At 36.8% G+C, this 18,742-nt stretch overlaps 3 protein-coding genes across 4 annotated transcripts in view; 1 reads left to right on the top strand and 2 right to left on the bottom strand.

Annotated features, from left to right (window-relative positions):
* Window positions 1–18,742, top strand: part of LOC130987205 (uncharacterized) — a 698,101-nt gene that overhangs the window by 432,305 nt on the left and 247,054 nt on the right. The gene's annotated exons all lie outside the window — the stretch shown is intronic.
* Window positions 1,934–7,495, bottom strand: LOC130987191 (tryptophan--tRNA ligase, cytoplasmic). Its single transcript, XM_057910838.1, is given in 12 exon segments — window positions 1,934–2,206; window positions 2,887–2,997; window positions 3,113–3,181; window positions 3,882–3,953; window positions 4,078–4,158; window positions 4,428–4,520; window positions 5,009–5,095; window positions 6,062–6,127; window positions 6,251–6,302; window positions 6,597–6,649; window positions 6,651–6,783; window positions 7,070–7,495. Coding segments are annotated over 12 exon segments (1,200 nt in total). The 5' UTR covers window positions 7,402–7,495; the 3' UTR covers window positions 1,934–2,155.
* LOC130987186 (eukaryotic initiation factor 4A-3-like) lies at window positions 12,085–15,596 on the bottom strand. The gene is made up of 8 exons (XM_057910834.1): window positions 15,122–15,596; window positions 14,479–14,719; window positions 14,291–14,371; window positions 13,848–13,955; window positions 13,414–13,533; window positions 12,927–13,094; window positions 12,726–12,812; window positions 12,085–12,597 (listed from the first exon to the last, which is right to left on the bottom strand). The coding sequence occupies exons 1-8, from the start codon at window positions 15,430–15,432 to the stop codon at window positions 12,484–12,486; spliced, it is 1,230 nt and encodes a 409-aa protein (XP_057766817.1). The 5' UTR covers window positions 15,433–15,596; the 3' UTR covers window positions 12,085–12,483.

The raw sequence follows: 18,742 nt of genomic DNA, 5'->3' as shown, positions 1-18,742 counted from the left end.
ATATATATATATATATATATATATATATATATAGGGGAGAGTTCAATGGAGACCACTCCCTTAGACAAAGAATAAAGACCAAATCATATGCGTTGATCTTGTTTAATCTAAGGGTGATAATTTAACCCTTAATTGTGATTTTATTTCATTTATTTTATATAATAAAGGTTAGGTTTGTCATTTGTATTTTCTTTCTCTCTCTCTTCCAACTCAAGGTATATCTCTCTCTTTCCCATTACTCACGCTCTCTCTCTCTCTCTCTTTTTCCCAAACTCACGCTCTATTTCTCTCCCACACAGCCACCGCCTCCCTTTTCCAGATCTGACATCGCCGTCGCCGCTTATGCACCGCCGCCATCCCCTCCATTCTCCCTTCCACCGCCTCCCTCCCCTATCACCTCCATCTCCTCTTCCTCCTCCTGCTGCTCCGCCGGTGTCGCAGGCGGAGGGATTCTCGAGGCTGTGCTGCCCCGGCGTCGTCAGGGTGAAGTCGATGAAGACGACGATGGTAGAACGCTCGTGGTGGCGACCGCCGCACCGCGCCGGATTTGCAGATCTGCATATCGTCAATGACGTGTTCGTAGAAAATATCAATGAACATACTGATATTCGTAGAAAACCAATGAACATACTGATGTTTGTCGATATGTTCGTAGAAAAACTAATGAACATACTGATATTCGTCGATATGTTCGTAGAAAAACCAATGAACATACTGATGTTCGTTGAAATGTTCGTAGGAAAATAATGAACATACTAATGTTCATCTATTATGTTCATTGACGGATCAGGTCCCAGAATGGGAAAAGAGGAATTTTCGGGATTTGTTCAACGGGATCCCATATTTCAGTAGATTTGAGTGGACTTATTTGCCCTTTTTGGATTAAATAAATGTAATTAACCAATATTTAATTACATGTAAAATCAAATCAGGAAATTATATGAACCGTTGATTGGGGTGAGATGAATGACCTTGATTTAGTCTTTATTCTTTATCTAAGGGAGTGGTCTCCATTGAATGCGACCATATATATATATATATATATATATATATATATATATATATATAGGGGTGGGCTAGAATAAAAACATTCTTAAGTGTATAAAATATAAACGATTCTTAATGTACGAATTTTATGTAGAACACGTATGAATTTATCCAACAGAGTTACGAATTGCGAAAAATAAATTTTTGTTACCTTTGGGATTCGAACTCAGGACCACAAATTTATCCAACAGGGTTACGAATCAACCGTAGATCTTGATGATCTAAGGGCTGAAAATTATTTATATTTTATACACTTAAGAATGTTTTTATTCTAGCTCACCCCTATATATATATATATATATATATATATATATATATATATATTTAGTACTATATATATTTCAATAGAAATTTTGTATAAATTATTTTAATATAATGTGTATATAATATATAATCTTTAATATAGATTTGGACAAAATTAAAATTCAGGGCAAATTTCAAAATGAGCTAAACTTTATGTATTTATATTACAACTTTATATAATTAAAAAAAATACGAAAATTCAATAATAGTTTGTGAATTTACAGTCAATTAACACTTCAAAAAAATGTCTTTAAATGCAAATTAGTAAAAAGTAATTAGAAGTTTCAAAAACTCTTTCAAGACTAATAGAAAATTTGGAAAAAAATATCTAGATATTTTAGTGAAAATTTTAAAAAAAATAATAATTATTAGATAAAAAGGTTTTGTCAAAATCTTGATCATTCTCATCATTTGATACGCCTCCAATTATAAAATGAAACAATTTCATCTTTATTTTAGATAGATATCGTCGTGCGAGAATAATACTAGTTCATAGAATAATCAATCCTAAATACCAGCTATTAACTTAAAAAAAAAAAAAAAAGAGGATTATAGCTATAATCAAATGCCACTAGAAAATTAATTTCGTAAATCAATTATGCATTATGCTTGAAGACAACCGAATTTTTTATTTGACACACATATACATATATAGCATATTTAGCTAATCTAATCTAATTTTTAAAGGTTTCTTGATTTGGAAGAATAGCTAATGTTTGAAAGAATGTCAAGAAAATAATACACCTTCAATAAAAATGTCGAAAGTTCCAATACAAAAAAAGCACGGCTAAACAAGCACGGCCGTTTAGCTGAACATATTGGGAAGTGGCCTTACCGCCATAAATGCATCAACCATCTGCACCAAACATAAAAAATGCTCAAATATGTTATCACCACATTACACACAACTTATAAACTCAAACTATATTTTCCTCAATCAAATTCTGTCACACAAATCTTGTTTCTCATCCCCATTTGCACAAGAATGAATACTATGATTCATATTTTAACCACTCAAACTATATTTTCCTCAATCAAATTCCGTCACACAAATCTTGTTTCTCATCCTCATTTGCATAAGAATGAATCCTATGATTCACATTTTAAACATGCATGTATAGGATAACTTCCATCTTAAAAGTTAAGCGACATCTTTATAAGGTGTGTGAGATCTATTAATTGGTTCAATCAAGCTAGCTATATATTGTGTATAGTTGATAGAGATTTGCAAGGACATAATATTTTAGCTACTACACGTGAATCTTATGTCTATCAAAAACTGAAATGTTTATGATGCGCTTGAGCTGAAGGTAGACCCATACGATTTAACTAGAGCTACTTGATCAATAAGAAAATTGGACCGACTAAATTTCAGTGTCTACTAATACTATTCCAATGAAGGACAAAATTTCAAAATGGAACCACAAAATTAAAACTCTCCAATTTAACCAGCCAATTGCAAAATAAAGAGAATAAAATCACGGTATATCTGGCACGAATTGGGCCATCAAATGATAATTGTATAAACCACTTTACCTCATCAGTCACAGCAGCTCTGGCCCTGCGATGTCTTTCAACCAGCTCAGTCAAAACTTCAGTAAGCCGCTTCTTAACTTCTCCTGTAAGCATACGCCCTGCGCCATATTCCTGTTTAATCATGAAATCAACAGTTGACCGATTAAGGAAGAAGATATTTCTCTTTAAATAGAAGGAGAAACGTTTGGTTGCACTAAAAAGAAGTCATGGAAACAACAATACATACAGTTTGTATGTGTTCAAGCTCAGTATCATCCTCCAAGAAAAAGCCAAGATATTTAACGGGTATATCTACCTGAAAATATCCAAGAAAATTTTAATGGACAGAGAGTTGGTTATATCTAATCCAAGATGGACTGGATCTGTGCCAAAGTGGTACAAAAGCATTGAGTTACTGAGAAAGTTTTACCTACTGTTAAAATTGCCTAACAGATATAACACAACGAAAAAAATAAAAAAATCAGATTCTACATTATTTGTGGGTGTAAACTTGGACAAATCAAGAGCAACAGTACCATATATCCACTCTCACAAAAGCTTTTGCTGATTATGACCAGCATGAGTTCGTGACACCTCAATCGCCACTACTCAATTAAATCTGGGCTAGCAACAAATTTAGGATGGCAAGTCAAATTTGTTTAGCACCTGTCACTTCTAAATGAACTTTAATGTACAATAAAAACCTTGAATCTTTATAAGGATGTCCTCCAAATGGCTCTTTGGAGAACTAGTATTCTATTTCCAATGACTATTATTAAAACCTCATGATTTAGCTGACGAGTTCATCGGCCAAAAAATTCCGGGGACCTCGAATTCAATATCAGATAGCCCCTATTTTGTGGTATTAAATTCAACATCACATAACCATTATTTTGTGGTATTGAATTCAACTACGGATAATCACTAGCAAGCTTAGAAATCATTCTGTACAGAGAGGACCCAATTGTATTGCGAACTGTCAAACTCCAGAGGTGAAAATCTAAGACGTCCAATACCTCAAGATTTGCACCATATTTTCGGTGATTCTCTATAGAATCTTGCCCACCAGAGAAAGCATATCTGTTTATCTGTATAAAAAAATATGAGTTGTCAAAACAACGGAGCAAACAGTGGAAAGTTCATCTGCAAGACAGCTTAGATGGAACTCTTGGAGAAGGATGAAAAGAGCTCAAGGAACTTTTGAAGCCAAACCTTGTTCTTTATGTCCTTAGCAGAATCAGTCACATATATAGCAGAATTTGGATCACTAGCAGACATCTTCCCTGTCTCTCCCTGAAAATATATAACAAAAACAAGTTGCACTAACTAAAGATGGAAGTTGCAAAAGCATATTAAATCAAGAAGACTGTTGCTGGGGAATTTCAGAGCAATGATTAGAATGATATCAGAAATCAATATATATTCCATAGAATTATATTCACATCTTAATAATAATAATTGAGTCACATTTTAGGTGTCAGATCAGAGCAGCACAACATATAATTAAAATAGATCAGAAAGTTCTCATATTATTGAGTTTTTGGGTATGATAGATGGGAAACCTGAAGAGCAGGAAAGAATGATGATTCAATCAGAGCAGGCTTCTGATAACCTAATCGAGGAGCAACATCTCGTGTCATTCGGAAGTAAGGATCCTGAAACAAAACTCATCAGAGTTACAATCATAAAGACAATTAGAAGAGAGTTACAGTATTAAATCATTGGAGAACAAGAAATGTTATTCCATAGTAGCTAGTATTTTTCTTTTTTAACTCCAACCTCGAGTTCATATTGTTTTTAGCAAGGTGGAAAAGAAACTAACATAAAACAGAAGACTAACAGCTAAGCCCTGGGTACTTCATCCTATAACTTATTAAAATTATTCTCAGGGTGCATCATTCACCAATAAATAGGGTCACTTTCCATAACATCTAAAGAAAATATCTTTAGAAGGTAAGATATGCATACTAATATTTGCATAACATTCGAAAACACAATAATGACCATGAAATAGTATTAGCTGGACGTACTTTATGTATTCAGGTTGTTTTGCCTTCTCCACTTAAAGAGACATTCAAATACTAAGATGACAACTATTATACATAAAACTAGGAAATTAATCTGAATAAAAATGAGAATAAACCTGATCAATTGCACAAGGAATCAAGCAACGGAGACTATCTTTGCCAGAGAAAAGATGTGGAAAAGAACTTGGGAAGGATGGAGCTGCCTAAAAATGTGGAAATAAATTAAAAGTTAGTACTATGCAAGAAAAAAGATTGAGAATCACATTTACAGCAACAAAAATAATTACCTTAGCACAAAAAGAAACTAAAGATAATAAAACACAAAATGAAATAAGTATAAAAATAAATAAATAAATAAAGTAGCACCAAAACAGAAATTTACCAATTTGCATATACTAGAATATATTTTCATTAACCAGGCTAATTTTGTCTTTGAACATGCAAACAACCTTTGACCATACAACCTAGATAGGTGATTTAAGAAACAATATGATGCATTACTCCAGAAGGTCTTACTGGAAGACAAAACATATTGACATGATTATGAAGATAGAGCACTGCCTATTGCATAGTCCGACCCATTGTGAAAAAATAGCACTAAAACCTTCCACAATAGAAACAATACAAGTTTTAAACATTAACTTCAGAAGTTATCTCTAATATCATTCTATTCGGCTGAGAGATCCCTTAGAGGATTAGTATATGAAAATGATCAAATTAATACACAAAAGACACAATCCAACCCACTAACAGTAACGCTAGAACACACGCATTATGCATACTTAGACTTAGGTTCCGTTTACTTTGATGGATAAATTTATCCATGGAAAAGGATGGATAACAAAAATTTATACCTTTAAATGTCTCCTTCCTTTTCCCATATTTTACATAAAAGAGAAGTTCACCATTTTTCCTTCCTTAAGGATGGATAATATTATCCCTCCTTGAAGTGAAAATAAGGAAGGAAAAATGCTTTTGTGTCAAATGTTGGAAAAGAAATGGGACATTTAAAGGCACAAATTTTTGTTATCCATCCTTTTTCATGGATAAATTTATCCATTAAAGTAAACGCAGCCTTAGAACAGTAGTAATAACAAAACATTATTATAAAGGTAGCAGAAACTGGATCCTCATCAACGGCATATTCCATGAGAGGTAAAGATTGACACCTGAACAGGAGGAAAGCTGACTTTTCCTATGTGGTCTTCTCCACTGAACCCAAAAATGCCTACCACCTGCAGTACACCTAAAAACATTATTTCTGAGCCTGAAATCATCTTATGATCAATTTGAAACAACAATATAAAACAAAAAACCAAAAACAAAACTTCCAAACCATTCCTTAGTATACTAATCACCTTATTATATGTCACGCATTTTGCAATCCTGACCATGTTCTTGTAAAATGAACTGCACAATAATTTCCACATGTGAGCACGCATAGCACAAACATGACAATGAACAGATTCTGAACAGATAGGACCATATTAAATGGAAGACCACTGTAATCCATAACGTATTAGATCCTTACATCAGCTCCTATACTAAGCCAATAAATCTGTCACACCATGATTCTACAAACAAAGATAATTTTATACAGCCATGTCAAAATGAACTTCTAAACGTAAAAAGTATATTATACAGCAACACTATCAACTGCAACTGAAGAACTATGGCTGTGAGACAAAAAGCAGAAGCACTCACCCTCCAACATAATCAAAATCAGAGAAAATAAACGTCCTTGAAACATCAAATCCCACAAGCAATTATATCTTTTGCATTTTCACGCGCAAGCCTCTGACTCTCCTCCACCGTCAAATTCTTCCACATGCACTTCTCATCATCCGTCAGTTGTATCACTAGCGGCACCTTGAATGCATCTTGCAGATACCTACATTAGTTAAACAGAATCAGAATACGCAGACTAACTTAAAAACCATCGCATTTGCAGCAAACAAATCACTAATTACTCATCAAAACATATGAATAAAATCAAAGTACATTCCACATTCCAAATTGCAACATAAAAAAAAAAAAGAGAAAAAAAGAAAAGGCATATTCCAAGTTCCGTGAGATTCCACAAGTAAGATCACAGAGTAACTAAGCGTCCGTGGCAGTAGCGAAAATCAAATGAATAACAAGACACTACAGCTCACATAATTGAAATTTCCGATTACTTGGTGAACATAAACGGCACGAGATGGCCCAAATGCAGCGCCTCGGAAGACGGCCCCCGGCCAGTGTAGAGATAGAACTTGTCCCCTCTCTCATAGGCATCAAGGACGTCATTGAAGTCGCGGTGGGCGAAGAAGACGCCGCGGCGGAGGAAGACGTGGGGCGGGCGGCCGGTGAGACGTGCGACGCGGTCGATGAGGGACTGGTCGAGGCGCTGGCAGCCGAACTTGTCGATAAGCTTGTCGTAGTCGATTTTGCCGCCCTTCTCAGCTGCGACTTCCCATGGCGTCACGACTTGTTCCTCTTGGTTATCTTGGTCACTTTTATTCTCCATTTTCGTGTAGAGAGAGAAAGAGAAGGAGGAGAGGAGAGGAGAGTAGAGGAGAGAGAATTAGTTGAGAGTAGGGTTTTTGGGAGGGGTAAGGCCGTAAGGGTGTTCTAGGGATTTCCATAAAATTTAACAAGAGTGTTTACATTCTCTTTTTTTTTTTTTTGAGAATAGTGTTCTTACTTTCGAACTGAAAACTTTGATTATTCCATACGAGCAATGGACAACAATTTCTTCTTTTCTTTCATATATATATATATATATATATATATATATAGGGAGAGGCTTCAAATAAGAACCACTAATAAAAAAAGAACGGAGAACCATTTTAAGCCATTTGATCATCAAGATCTACGGTAGATGCATCATCTTGGTGGATGGATGCAGGTGCTGGGTTCGAATCTTGAAGGGAGCAAAAAAATTATTTTTTTCGGATGCATTAAATTTAATAGCGGATGCATTAATTTGTATAGCAGATGCAGTAATTTTATTGGTTCTTATGTTCTCACGATAATTGTGGTTCTCACTATAACCGCACCCTATATATATATATTTAAAGTTGAGAAAGGGAATAGATATTAAAAGTCGATAACATGTCTTATTATCTCTAGTTTTAATAACATAAATAAATATTTGTCTTTCAACAAAATTAACTAATACTTTCACTGTTCCATTACAAATGTCCTACTTTATTTCAACATTATTATGTTCTACTTTATTTCAGCACGAAAATTTAGGTGAGTATGATTAAAGAGTAAAAAAAAATTGTGGTGTCTACTATCTTATGAGAGAAATAAAATTAAAATATAAATGATTAAAAGGTAAAGGTGGTGGATCACATTTATCTATTTATTATATTTATAAGGGTTAAGGTGCAGATAGACCCATATAGTATAGACCCCTATAGCGTATTGTTCTCCATAGTCACGGTGTGTGCAAATAGGCTCTCAAAGTCCGAAAAATCATATATTTAAGCCCATTTGACTAACGGTCGTTTGACCTCGTTAGTCAATTTTTTTTTAACACCCAATTTCTTTCTTCTTCCAATTTCTACCCCCAATTCCAATTCAGCCACCGCCGACATCTTTTTTTTATCAGAAAAAGTAATAAAATAGATAAAAAGGATCAGTGGTACCAGAGATACCAAGATCGCAAGGTTACAGCAAGAACTTTATGAGGTCAGAGGCGCACCAAGCTTGAACATCAAGCTCTTTGTCCACAATTCTAAACACCTTATTCCAGCACCATAGCCTAATTTTGATCTCCAAAACAATGGAGTTTGCATCCCACTCATTCTTTTCAAAACGTTTCTCGTTTCTCTTCTTCCATAAAATCCAAATAGTACAAACACAAGTCGACAACAGCAAAGATCTGATTTTTTTATCATTCCGGAATGAAGAAAACAAACTGAAGAATTCTTGAATACGAGCTGGCCGTGCCGTGAATATACCAAGCCACTGTTGGATCTCATTCCACACCGTCTCCGCATTTGAACACTGAAGAAAGAAGTGGTTGGTAGATTCTTCTCGCAAATGGCATTCACCACAAGTAGCTTCGTCTTCGTTCTCAAGGATCTTCATTCTCAACAGATTGTCACATGTTGGAAGTCGGTTTAAAAGGAGTCTCCAAGCCGTCGTAGACGCTTTTTGGGGTGTCTTAGCCACCGCCGACATCTCCCTCAACCTCTCATCTCTTTCGGCAGCGACGAGGCCGCTGATAATCTCTTCCTCAATCCAACTCTCTCCCTCTCGGTTGATTTCACCGTTGCCAAGGAAGGCGGCGATTTCGCCGTCCTCAAGAAAGAAAAACTCGTAGAACTCTCTCTCTCTCAGCTCACACAGAAATAACCTGCCCCTCACAAAATCGCTGCCGCTGTCTCAATTTCTGAAATCCGGCGACACTACCGCCCTTAGCTCCGCGTGACCCATCCCACTCTCCCTCTTCAACATCTCTCTCTCGCTGAAACCGAAGCACGAATAAACTGAAATTCAGTTGCTCAGTTCCTCTCCACCTGGAGAACAAACCGCCCCCTCAAGACAGTGGGTCGGCCGCCCACTGAAAGAACGTTGCCGCCGTTGACCGCCTTTGTCGACAGAGAGAGCTTCAACAACAACCCCTTCTCTCATCTGTCTGAAAACTGTTACTGCTGCGACGAAGACTTCGATCTTCTGCGAAACACCACCGCTAAAATCCTGGAATCTATTCGCAAGGCTATCGCTCTTCATAGGCTCGAATCCGCCTTCTTCAAATCCTACGTTCCAAGCCTTTGTTGAGTCATCTCTCGATTGAAAGCTTCGGTGCTGAGCAAGTATGGGGGCAGGTGGCTCATTTAGCCTTGGAATACTTGTTTCCTTACTCTAAACGCTGCTCGTGCTTTGCCACGACTGGGGACGGCGAAATCGCCGCCTTCCTTAGGGACGACAAAATCAGCCGGGAGAGAGAGATAGTTGGATTGAGGAAGAGGTGACCGGCGGCGAGACCGCCAGAAGAGATGAGAGGCTGAGGGAGATGTCGGCGGTGGCTGAATTGAAATTGGGGGTAGAAATTGGAAGAATAAAAAAATTGGGGGTTAAAAAAAATTGACTAACGGGTCAAACGGCCGTTAGTCAAATGAGCTTAAATGTATGATTTTTCGGATTTTGGGGGCCTATTTGCACACACATTGACTATGGAGAGCAATACGCTATAGGGGCCTATACTACCGGGGTCTATCTGCACCTTAACCCTATTTATAAATATGATAATTGAATTGATATCAATTTTATATAAATATAGAAATATAAAAATATTTTACGTACATTGCACAAGGTGCAAATGCTAGTTAGTATAAAAGTTTTAACATTGTAATCATTAAAATTACAAATTCATAATTACTGACAATCTAATATTAATGGATGTCCAAACGATGTAAACTTCAATATGAAAATAGTTAGATTTTGGGTTCAAAATTGATTGTTTATATATATAGTATTTTGATGCCCCACATAAATCCAATCAACTTGTCACTTGACCACGTACCTTCTCTAATTTATTTAGTAATGCATACGTCCACGAAGATTGTATGATAAAGTAGAGGATATGAATTTTAATAAATAATTGAGAAATGTATATAAAATGTAGAAGAGAGTCCATCAAAATTGCGTGGAAAAAGAGACCAACCAAAATTAATGTGTCAAATGATTGAATATTTTATAAATATTGAGCGTTAATGAGATTTAAAATAGGGTTAATGGTGTTTTTTTACCCTATTTGAAAAAGGAAACATAAAATGTACCCACCCAAAATTAAACATATAAAAAGTAACCATTTTGAGGTTGAAAGGACTAAGATACCCTTAAAACAAAAAGTAAATACCAAACAAATTCCCTCCCCAAAAAAAATAAAATCGCAGCCTCTTCCCCCCTAAAAAAATGCAGCCTCTCCCCATCTCTCTCTCTCTCAGCGCGCCTCCGCCTCCGCCGCCCTGGCGCCGTCGCCGCAGCCACAGATCCCGTCGCCGTGGCCGCCCGGATCTGCCTCCGTCGCGCGCCATCGTTTTTCCCTCCAGCGCGCCTCCGGCGCCTCCACGCATGCCTCCGCCGCAGCCTCCCGCCTCTCCTCCGCCTCTGCCTCGCAGCGACTCTTCCCCAAATCGCAGGCGCAGCCTTCTTCTTCTTCTTCTTCTTCTACTTCTTCTTCTTCTTATTCTTCTTCTTCTTCTTCTCTCTACCGATTCCCCCACCTGCACGATTTCCGATCTGAAGTCGCACGATTTCCGATCTGAAGTTTGATTTTTGAAATTGTGCCAAGATCTGAAGTTTGATTTTTGAAATTGTGCTAAGATCTGAAGTTTGATTTTTGAATTTGTGCCAAAAATGTTCAGTGCTCGACGGTTCACATTGCTCGACACTCAGTGCTCGACACTGAATGTCGAGCAATAGTTCAATTTGAACTATTGCTCGTCTTGCTCGACATTTAACTATTGCTCGACAGTTCTTAATTGCTCGACACCTCGAGCATCGAGCGTCGAGCAATTAAGAACTGTCGAGCATGACGAGCAAGACGAGCAATAGTTCAAATTGAACTATTGCTCGACATGCTCGATGCTCGACAGTTCAATGCTCGACGCTTCAGTGTCGAGCAATGCGCGAATTACACGTAGGGGTAAAAATGTCCTAAGTGGGTAGATTTTATTGTTTTAAAAAAAGTGGGTATATTTTATGTTTCATCTTTTAAAAAGGGTATATCTCATTTTGCCTCTTTAAAATATAAGAGATAATTTTCAAAAAAAGAAAGCATACAATTTTTGGGACGAACACAATAATACTCCCTCCATCCCAACTAGCTTAACTCGTATTTCTCTATGAATCATTTCAACTATCTTGAATTATTTCTTTATATAGAAAAAAAAATTAGGGAATGTTAATCATTAAATCCTACGACTAATTGGACGGAGCCTAGGTATTCTACCTTCTGTTTCTATTTTTTCCAATCTGATGCCCAAAATAAGTGCTCTAAGCTAGTTAGGAATGAGTAATAAACAAATGTGTATCTTCTTAGCTAGTGTAAACTTCTAGCCGATGTAACAAATTGTTAAATTTAGCAAAATCAACAATGAGATTCATACTACATAACAAATGTTCTAAAACTAGTGCATCTTTTAACGATAAACCCTCTCATTAAATTCTTGCAATGAAACCCAGCACGATCTCAGTCCAAAAGCACCACGATTAAATCCAGAAACAAATTTAAGTGTGCAATGGATTCAAACAAAGGCCAGAACAAGAGAACAACAAGAGTAAACTAAGCGTGAGATATAATACAATAAGCCTACAACATCCACACCAACACGTTCAAAATAAGCACCAACACCATTCCGGATTGTATCTCCACATAAAGATTGCCAAAAAGCTTCAAGAAATTAGTCCTAAATCTTCACACAGCGAGATCAAAACCACACCACGCCGAAAACAAACATCAGCATCGTACCCATTGTTTCTCACCATAACGAACCGCCAATAGCTATAAATAATCAGAGTCCTGAACCTTTACTCACCATCACAAGCAGCATGTGCTTTCAAACTGTTGTTTTGCACCACACAAAGGATGTTAAATCAAATCAGCCACGTTCATAGGCATTTCATCGATCTGTGTACTGTAATATTGCTCAATATCTCTAAGGATCTTGATGTCATCACTTTTAACAAAGTTTATGGCAACACCCTGCATTCACCACAATGCAATGGGACCAGATGACTTAGTGAACTTGAAGAAAGGAACGAGGTTTTATTCCCCGTCACCCAACTAAAAAATAGAGAAGAAAATAAATGGTACAGGAGCTTGCAGCATACCTTTCGCCCAAAACGACCAGATCGTCCAATTCTATGGATGTAGAGCTCTCGATTGTTTGGAAGATCATAATTAATCACCAGAGAAACCTATGGAAACTCAATGCAAAAACAACAAATAAGTTATCGTTCAATATACTTATATTTAACTAGGAACGATAGGAAAAGGGAAAGACGAGCGTCGAAGGAAATAAAATACAATACCTGCTGAACATCCAAACCCCTAGCCCAAACATCTGTTGTGATAAGCACACGAGTCTGGCCAGACCGGAATTCACCCATGATTGCATCTCGCTCCTTTTGAGGCATATCTCCATGCATGGATGAGACAGTAAAGTTATTCTCACGCATTTTTGCTGTCAGCCAATCAACCTGCCATTCAGAGAGGATATTTACAATAGAAACCGGTAGCATAAATTCCAGAGACTAATAAAATTATTTCTAACTTATGCAAGGAAACTGAAGTTTCAAGAATTCTTATAGCAGAGTTTAATAGAATTTTCCGGAGTGAATGCTCAAAATGTTAATATGGTTCAGAATTACTCAATAAAATTCACAGGCACACAAAAAATTGGTATATGATGGAAAACACCAAATGGAGAGATACAGTAGACATAATTATCTTCCTTATGAAGAATGGTAATATAAGTTTTAACAGAGAAACAATGTGAAACCAAGTGGAAAAAAATACCTTGCGCTTTGTGTTGCAAAATATAACTGCCTGGGTTATGGTAAGGGTATCGTATAAATCACATAGCGTATCAAATTTCCATTCTTCTCTTTCAACTGCAACAAAGAATTGCTTGATACCCTAAACAAAAAATCATAAAGAAAAATGAGAACAGGATTTCCTTCCAATTTTGCATCCAGAAAGCTAAGGCATTTCTATCAATTTCTAGCCGGACATGGACAAATGTTAACATTGTCGTGCCCAAACACAACATATATATGGGCATGAAACGAGTTTCTTTCTTTTCTGTTACATCTACAACTTAAATAAAATTGTTGTTTAGTGGTTTATAACATGGGATAGACTGAGAAACTAGCGACTCGTATCCTTCCCTCAATCAGATTGAAATACTTTTACTTATATAAAAGCACAAATAAAATAGAAAGACAGCTCACCTCCAGAGTCAATTCATCACGCTTTACTAGGATGCGAACTGGATCTGTCATGAATTTACTTGTAATCTCCAATATTTCATTTGGGAGGGTGGCAGAGATTAAGACAACCTATAATGACACACACCCAGTTAATAATTTGCAGGGACCACTGATGTACAATCTATACAGTTTTATTATATTCAGGAATTCTAGCATTAATAAAACATGCCTCCTCCAAATCTGCCAGTGAGCCTCAGCTCAAAAAAAACATCCAGTAGTTTTCAAACATGTCTTTACACTACAACAGAATAGAACATCCCAAACAACTCGGCATTTCCATCCTATATACCTAGAAATATGTTTCAACTAGACTCCTAATCATCAGTTCTAGTCAGATGACTCAGATCTCATGCCTTGCATAAAGATCAGATAATACAGTAGAACAATAATAGAGGGCTAGGTACCTGCAGGTCAGGTGGAAGGTATCTGTAGACATCATAAATCTGATCCTTAAATCCTCTGCTCAACATTTCATCAGACTCATCCTAATAAAGTTGAGAAAACAAAATAATTATCAGTATAACCTAATTAAGTATACAGAGGATGATATACAATGTGCCAATAAACATCTTCAAAAGGAAATGAAACTCACCAGAATCAATATTTTGATTGATCTAGTCCGCAAAGTTCTTCTTTTGATCATGTCACAAACTCTACCAGGAGTGCCTGACACCACCTGAACTCCATGCTCTAGTTTTCTTATATCCTCACCCACACTCTTGCCTCCAACACAAGCATGAGCTTGTACATTTATATAGTCACCAATTGCCAGTATCACTTTCTCTGTTTGAGAAGCCAACTCTCTAGTAGGAGATAAAATCAAGGCTTGGACCCTAATTTTAAGGAAATATCAAATATCAAATTGGATGAATACAAGTTGAATAATATAAAAGTTGGGACTCAATCGGGAAGAAAAAATGTTCGATTAACTACAGAAACCATGAAAATATATCAATACTGAAACCTCAAGTAGCATGAATCCCTTCAAAAGAATTAATACTACGATTTTAGTAAACAAAGCGCAAAGATACCAATAATTCCATGAAACCATAAACTGTTACTATCTTATGCAATTAGACAACAGCCAGAAACTACATATACTGTAATTCCTTCACCAACAAAAGAAAACCCCAATGTTCAAATAAATTCCACCAGTAATCATCCAAAAAAGAACACCCAACCATCTTCATATAATAACGGAAACAAACAAGCAGAAGAGGGCATAATAAGCATACTCGGATGACTTGGTATCGACAATCTGGCAAACAGCGAGGGCAATCATTGAAGTCTTTCCAGTACCGGATTGCGCCTGAGCTATGACGTCGCGGTGGGAGATAATCGGAAGAACGGCGCGCTGTTGAATGGCGGAAGGCTTCTCGAAGCCGTAATTGTAGATTCCTCGGAGGAGCTCCTCCTTTATCCCCATCTCGTCGAAGCTCATGATTGGCTCCACGCCTTTCGACGTCTCGAACACGAGCTTCGCGTCGTCTTCCTCCATCGCCCGCCGCCCCCCGCCGCCGCCTCTCTGAGCTGCCGCAGCCGCCATGGTGCTTCAATCAGTGTTGTCGGAAAGAGTAGCGTCTACAAATTGGTTGAGCGCAAGAAAAGTTAGTTGTGCCCTAGTTCTTCAATTTTGAGTTCGCCCCCAATTCAAATTCCGCTCAGCCAAAAACGCTATCTATATACTTAAAGTCGTGTGCGGGCTTCAGTACATGGAAATCGTTAGATTATAATATTGTTACTTTTATTTAAAAAGGAAAATATTGTTATTATTAAGTTTTTATTTTAGAGAAGATTTTCTATTATTAAGTTTTACGAATGAGTTCGATCAATAATATTATTGGTCCCCAATTAAAATATAGAGTTCATACTGAAGAATAAAATAGCAATTTATAAAATGGGTGATTCTATTCATAATCTTCATTTTATTTTTTATAATCACTATTTAAAATAATAATTAGAAATTTATCGTAAATTTATCCTATATTTAAATATGAGAGCTATAAAGAGTAAAATGGGGCCATGAATAAAAACACTTCTATAAAATTAGGTCAAATAATTTAAATTCTTCGGAATAAAATTTGAGAATATAATAATCATAACTAGGACTAATATCGTATCATCATTTCATGTTACAAATTGAAATTACTTAAACGTCAACACGCGGGAAGCCCCATTAGAAATTTATTTATTGTTCTATTTTTTACTAATGATGATTGAAAGATTTTGAATTCTTTGAAAGTGTAACATAAGCTTTGGGCCTCCATTAATCAAATTGGCCCCAATTACATGGGCGGCTTTATCTGAACTCTAGAATTTATGTGTACTTCCTCAAACGGAGATGTTATAAAGGGATCATCAAGTGAACGCATCTTCAAATTTAAAAATAAAATAAAATAATTGTAATTATCAAAAGAAAAAAAATACACACTCACACTTTATTAGTTCCTTAAAGTGATTCAAACTCCCATCTATCAATTAGAGAGGAACAAACTTTTACATTCTCTCTTAGTGGAAATTAAACTCGAGATATCTCCTTTTAAATAAGATAATTTAATCGCTTAAGGGCATGTTTGATGGCTATTATTAAGGGAGATTAATTAACATAGACCCTATTGTCTCGGAGTTTGATGGGCTCCATTAATAATATGCCAGGCCCGCCGAAAATTAGAAGCCCGCATCAATTTCACTATTTCGCTGACTTAATTCATCCACCGCACCCCCCAGATCAAATTTTCCTTCTTCAACAGTAATTTTCCCGTTACAATTTTACCCTTCAATTCACTTCAAAATCGAAGGCTTCGTGAATTGTCGCCTTACTGCGCCATTTCTGTGTCATAGTGGGCAACAGTTCTTCAAGAATTCGCCGGGAGAAAAACGTCGAGTGCGTCGCAAGTGATGTATTTCGATATTTGAAAATTTTGAAATCAGATTTGGGGAATTTAGTTCCAGTATTTTTTTTGATTGGTCCCTCTGTTAAATACCACAAAAACAAATGCTGGGTGAAATCAAATTTCGAAGAGGTTGAGCTTTAGGTGTTATTTGTTAGACCATTCCCTTTTGTTTTTTTTTTCTTTTTTTTTTCTTGGACGTCTGCTGCAAATTTGTGTTCTGTGTTTGTAAGAAATCAATTGGTCCAGCAGATTCCTAAGCCTAGCTTGCAGCTAGAAATATGAATGGCAAAATGAGATTCGTAGAATAATCTACCACATTTTGTTGTAGCTTAATATTTGACAGCTCTTCTAGCATTTTAATCTTTCACTCTTCTTCTTCTTCTTCTTCTTCAGTTTGACTTTTTGATATGGGCAACAAACTGAATTGTGGTGACTATTTCTAATTTGTGGATTTTTAAAACCTTTTGAACTTAGGTGTGTCCTGGACCTGGATTGGTGGTCTTGTGCTTGTGCAGGTTGTTTTCGTTGGGCGAGGGTTTCATCTCCACCAAAACAGATCAAGGTACTTACACCTATTTCATACCCATCGTGAATAGAAAAACTGCTCATGCTCCTGTCGTGAATTGCTGTGACTATTTCTTATATGATTCTTATGTCGTTAGTCTATGAGGTGTCTGGCTGCGATAATTTTATATATGAATGTGGTATGCAATTGTGATCGGCAGAATATTGTTAACAATGAATTGCTGTTATTTCCAAGTGTGTCTTTGAGTATTAACAAATATCGTGTCAGTTTTTTTGGTGATTGAAGAACTATGTGTGATTTGAATTTGTATGCTCCTGAAGTTTGCCATTTGGGAAATTACCCAATTATGAGAAATTTGTTGGTAGTTTTTGAATGCGGAGTTCATGGCACATGCAGAGTATATGAACTGTCTTCAGTTTGAATTACACGTTATTCGTCTGTATTGCTTTGGGGTAAAAGTTGTCATTCGTTTGCAGACTCGTGTTCTGCGTTTGTTTGTAGTGAATCATAATACCGACAGACGACGTTGAAACCCTGTGTATATACTTGTTGATGGAAGAGCAACTTCTCTGACAAAAGTTGGTTTTATTATTGGTAGCTTACCACATTATGGTTAGGATAGCGTCACGCAAACGAAAGAGGGGTTCCGACCTGCCTGCTTTTGGTATTATTGAACGTATTCCTGCTCAAACCATGCATATGAATAGGCTTGTGGGTGTTAGTGATGTCGATTGTCTGTCGAACTTACGTATGGACCGCAACACATTCGGTCGTCTATGTACTTTGCTACGTGAGTTAGGGGGGTTAACGGATGGAAGGTACATTAAGGTCGAAGAGCAAGTGGCAATGTTTTTATCCATTCTAGCACACCACAAAAAAATAGGGTTGTTAGGTTCGATTTCATCCGGTCTGGTCAAACTGTGTCAAGATTCGTGCATCTCGTGCTGAAAGCAGTTATCAAATTGCACGAAGTTTTATTCATCAAACCCGTTCCCGTTCCAGACGATTGTGCGGATAGCAGATGGCGATGGTTCAAGGTAACTCATTTTCATACTTTTCTTCATATTTTAGGTTCAATTATTCTGCCTACTCATCTTAAGTTTCAAATGCCTTGAGAGTTATGTTAATTCTACTACGTAGGGCTGTTTGGGTGCTCTTGATGGCTCGTATATAAACGTCATGGTGAGCAATGCTGACAAGCCTAGGTACCGGACACGGAAAGGGCAGATTTCTACTAACACACTCGCTGTTTGTGATCGTAATATGAAGTTCGTCTACGCTTTGCCTGGTTGGGAGGGTTCGGCAGCTGATTCGAGAATATTGCGCGATGCCCTCGTACGAGTTAATGGGCTGAGAGTGCCTAAAGGTATTACTCTTTGTTATCACACAACTTCTATGTACTTTGGAAATTAATTGCAGCTGATTCTGACAGAGCA

Source organism: Salvia miltiorrhiza, chromosome 5 (genome assembly GCF_028751815.1).
Source record: "Salvia miltiorrhiza cultivar Shanhuang (shh) chromosome 5, IMPLAD_Smil_shh, whole genome shotgun sequence".
Taxonomy (NCBI): Eukaryota; Viridiplantae; Streptophyta; class Magnoliopsida; order Lamiales; family Lamiaceae; genus Salvia; species Salvia miltiorrhiza.
The sequence above is the reverse complement of the archived record's forward strand: the minus strand, read 5'-3'. Positions and strand labels throughout refer to the sequence as shown.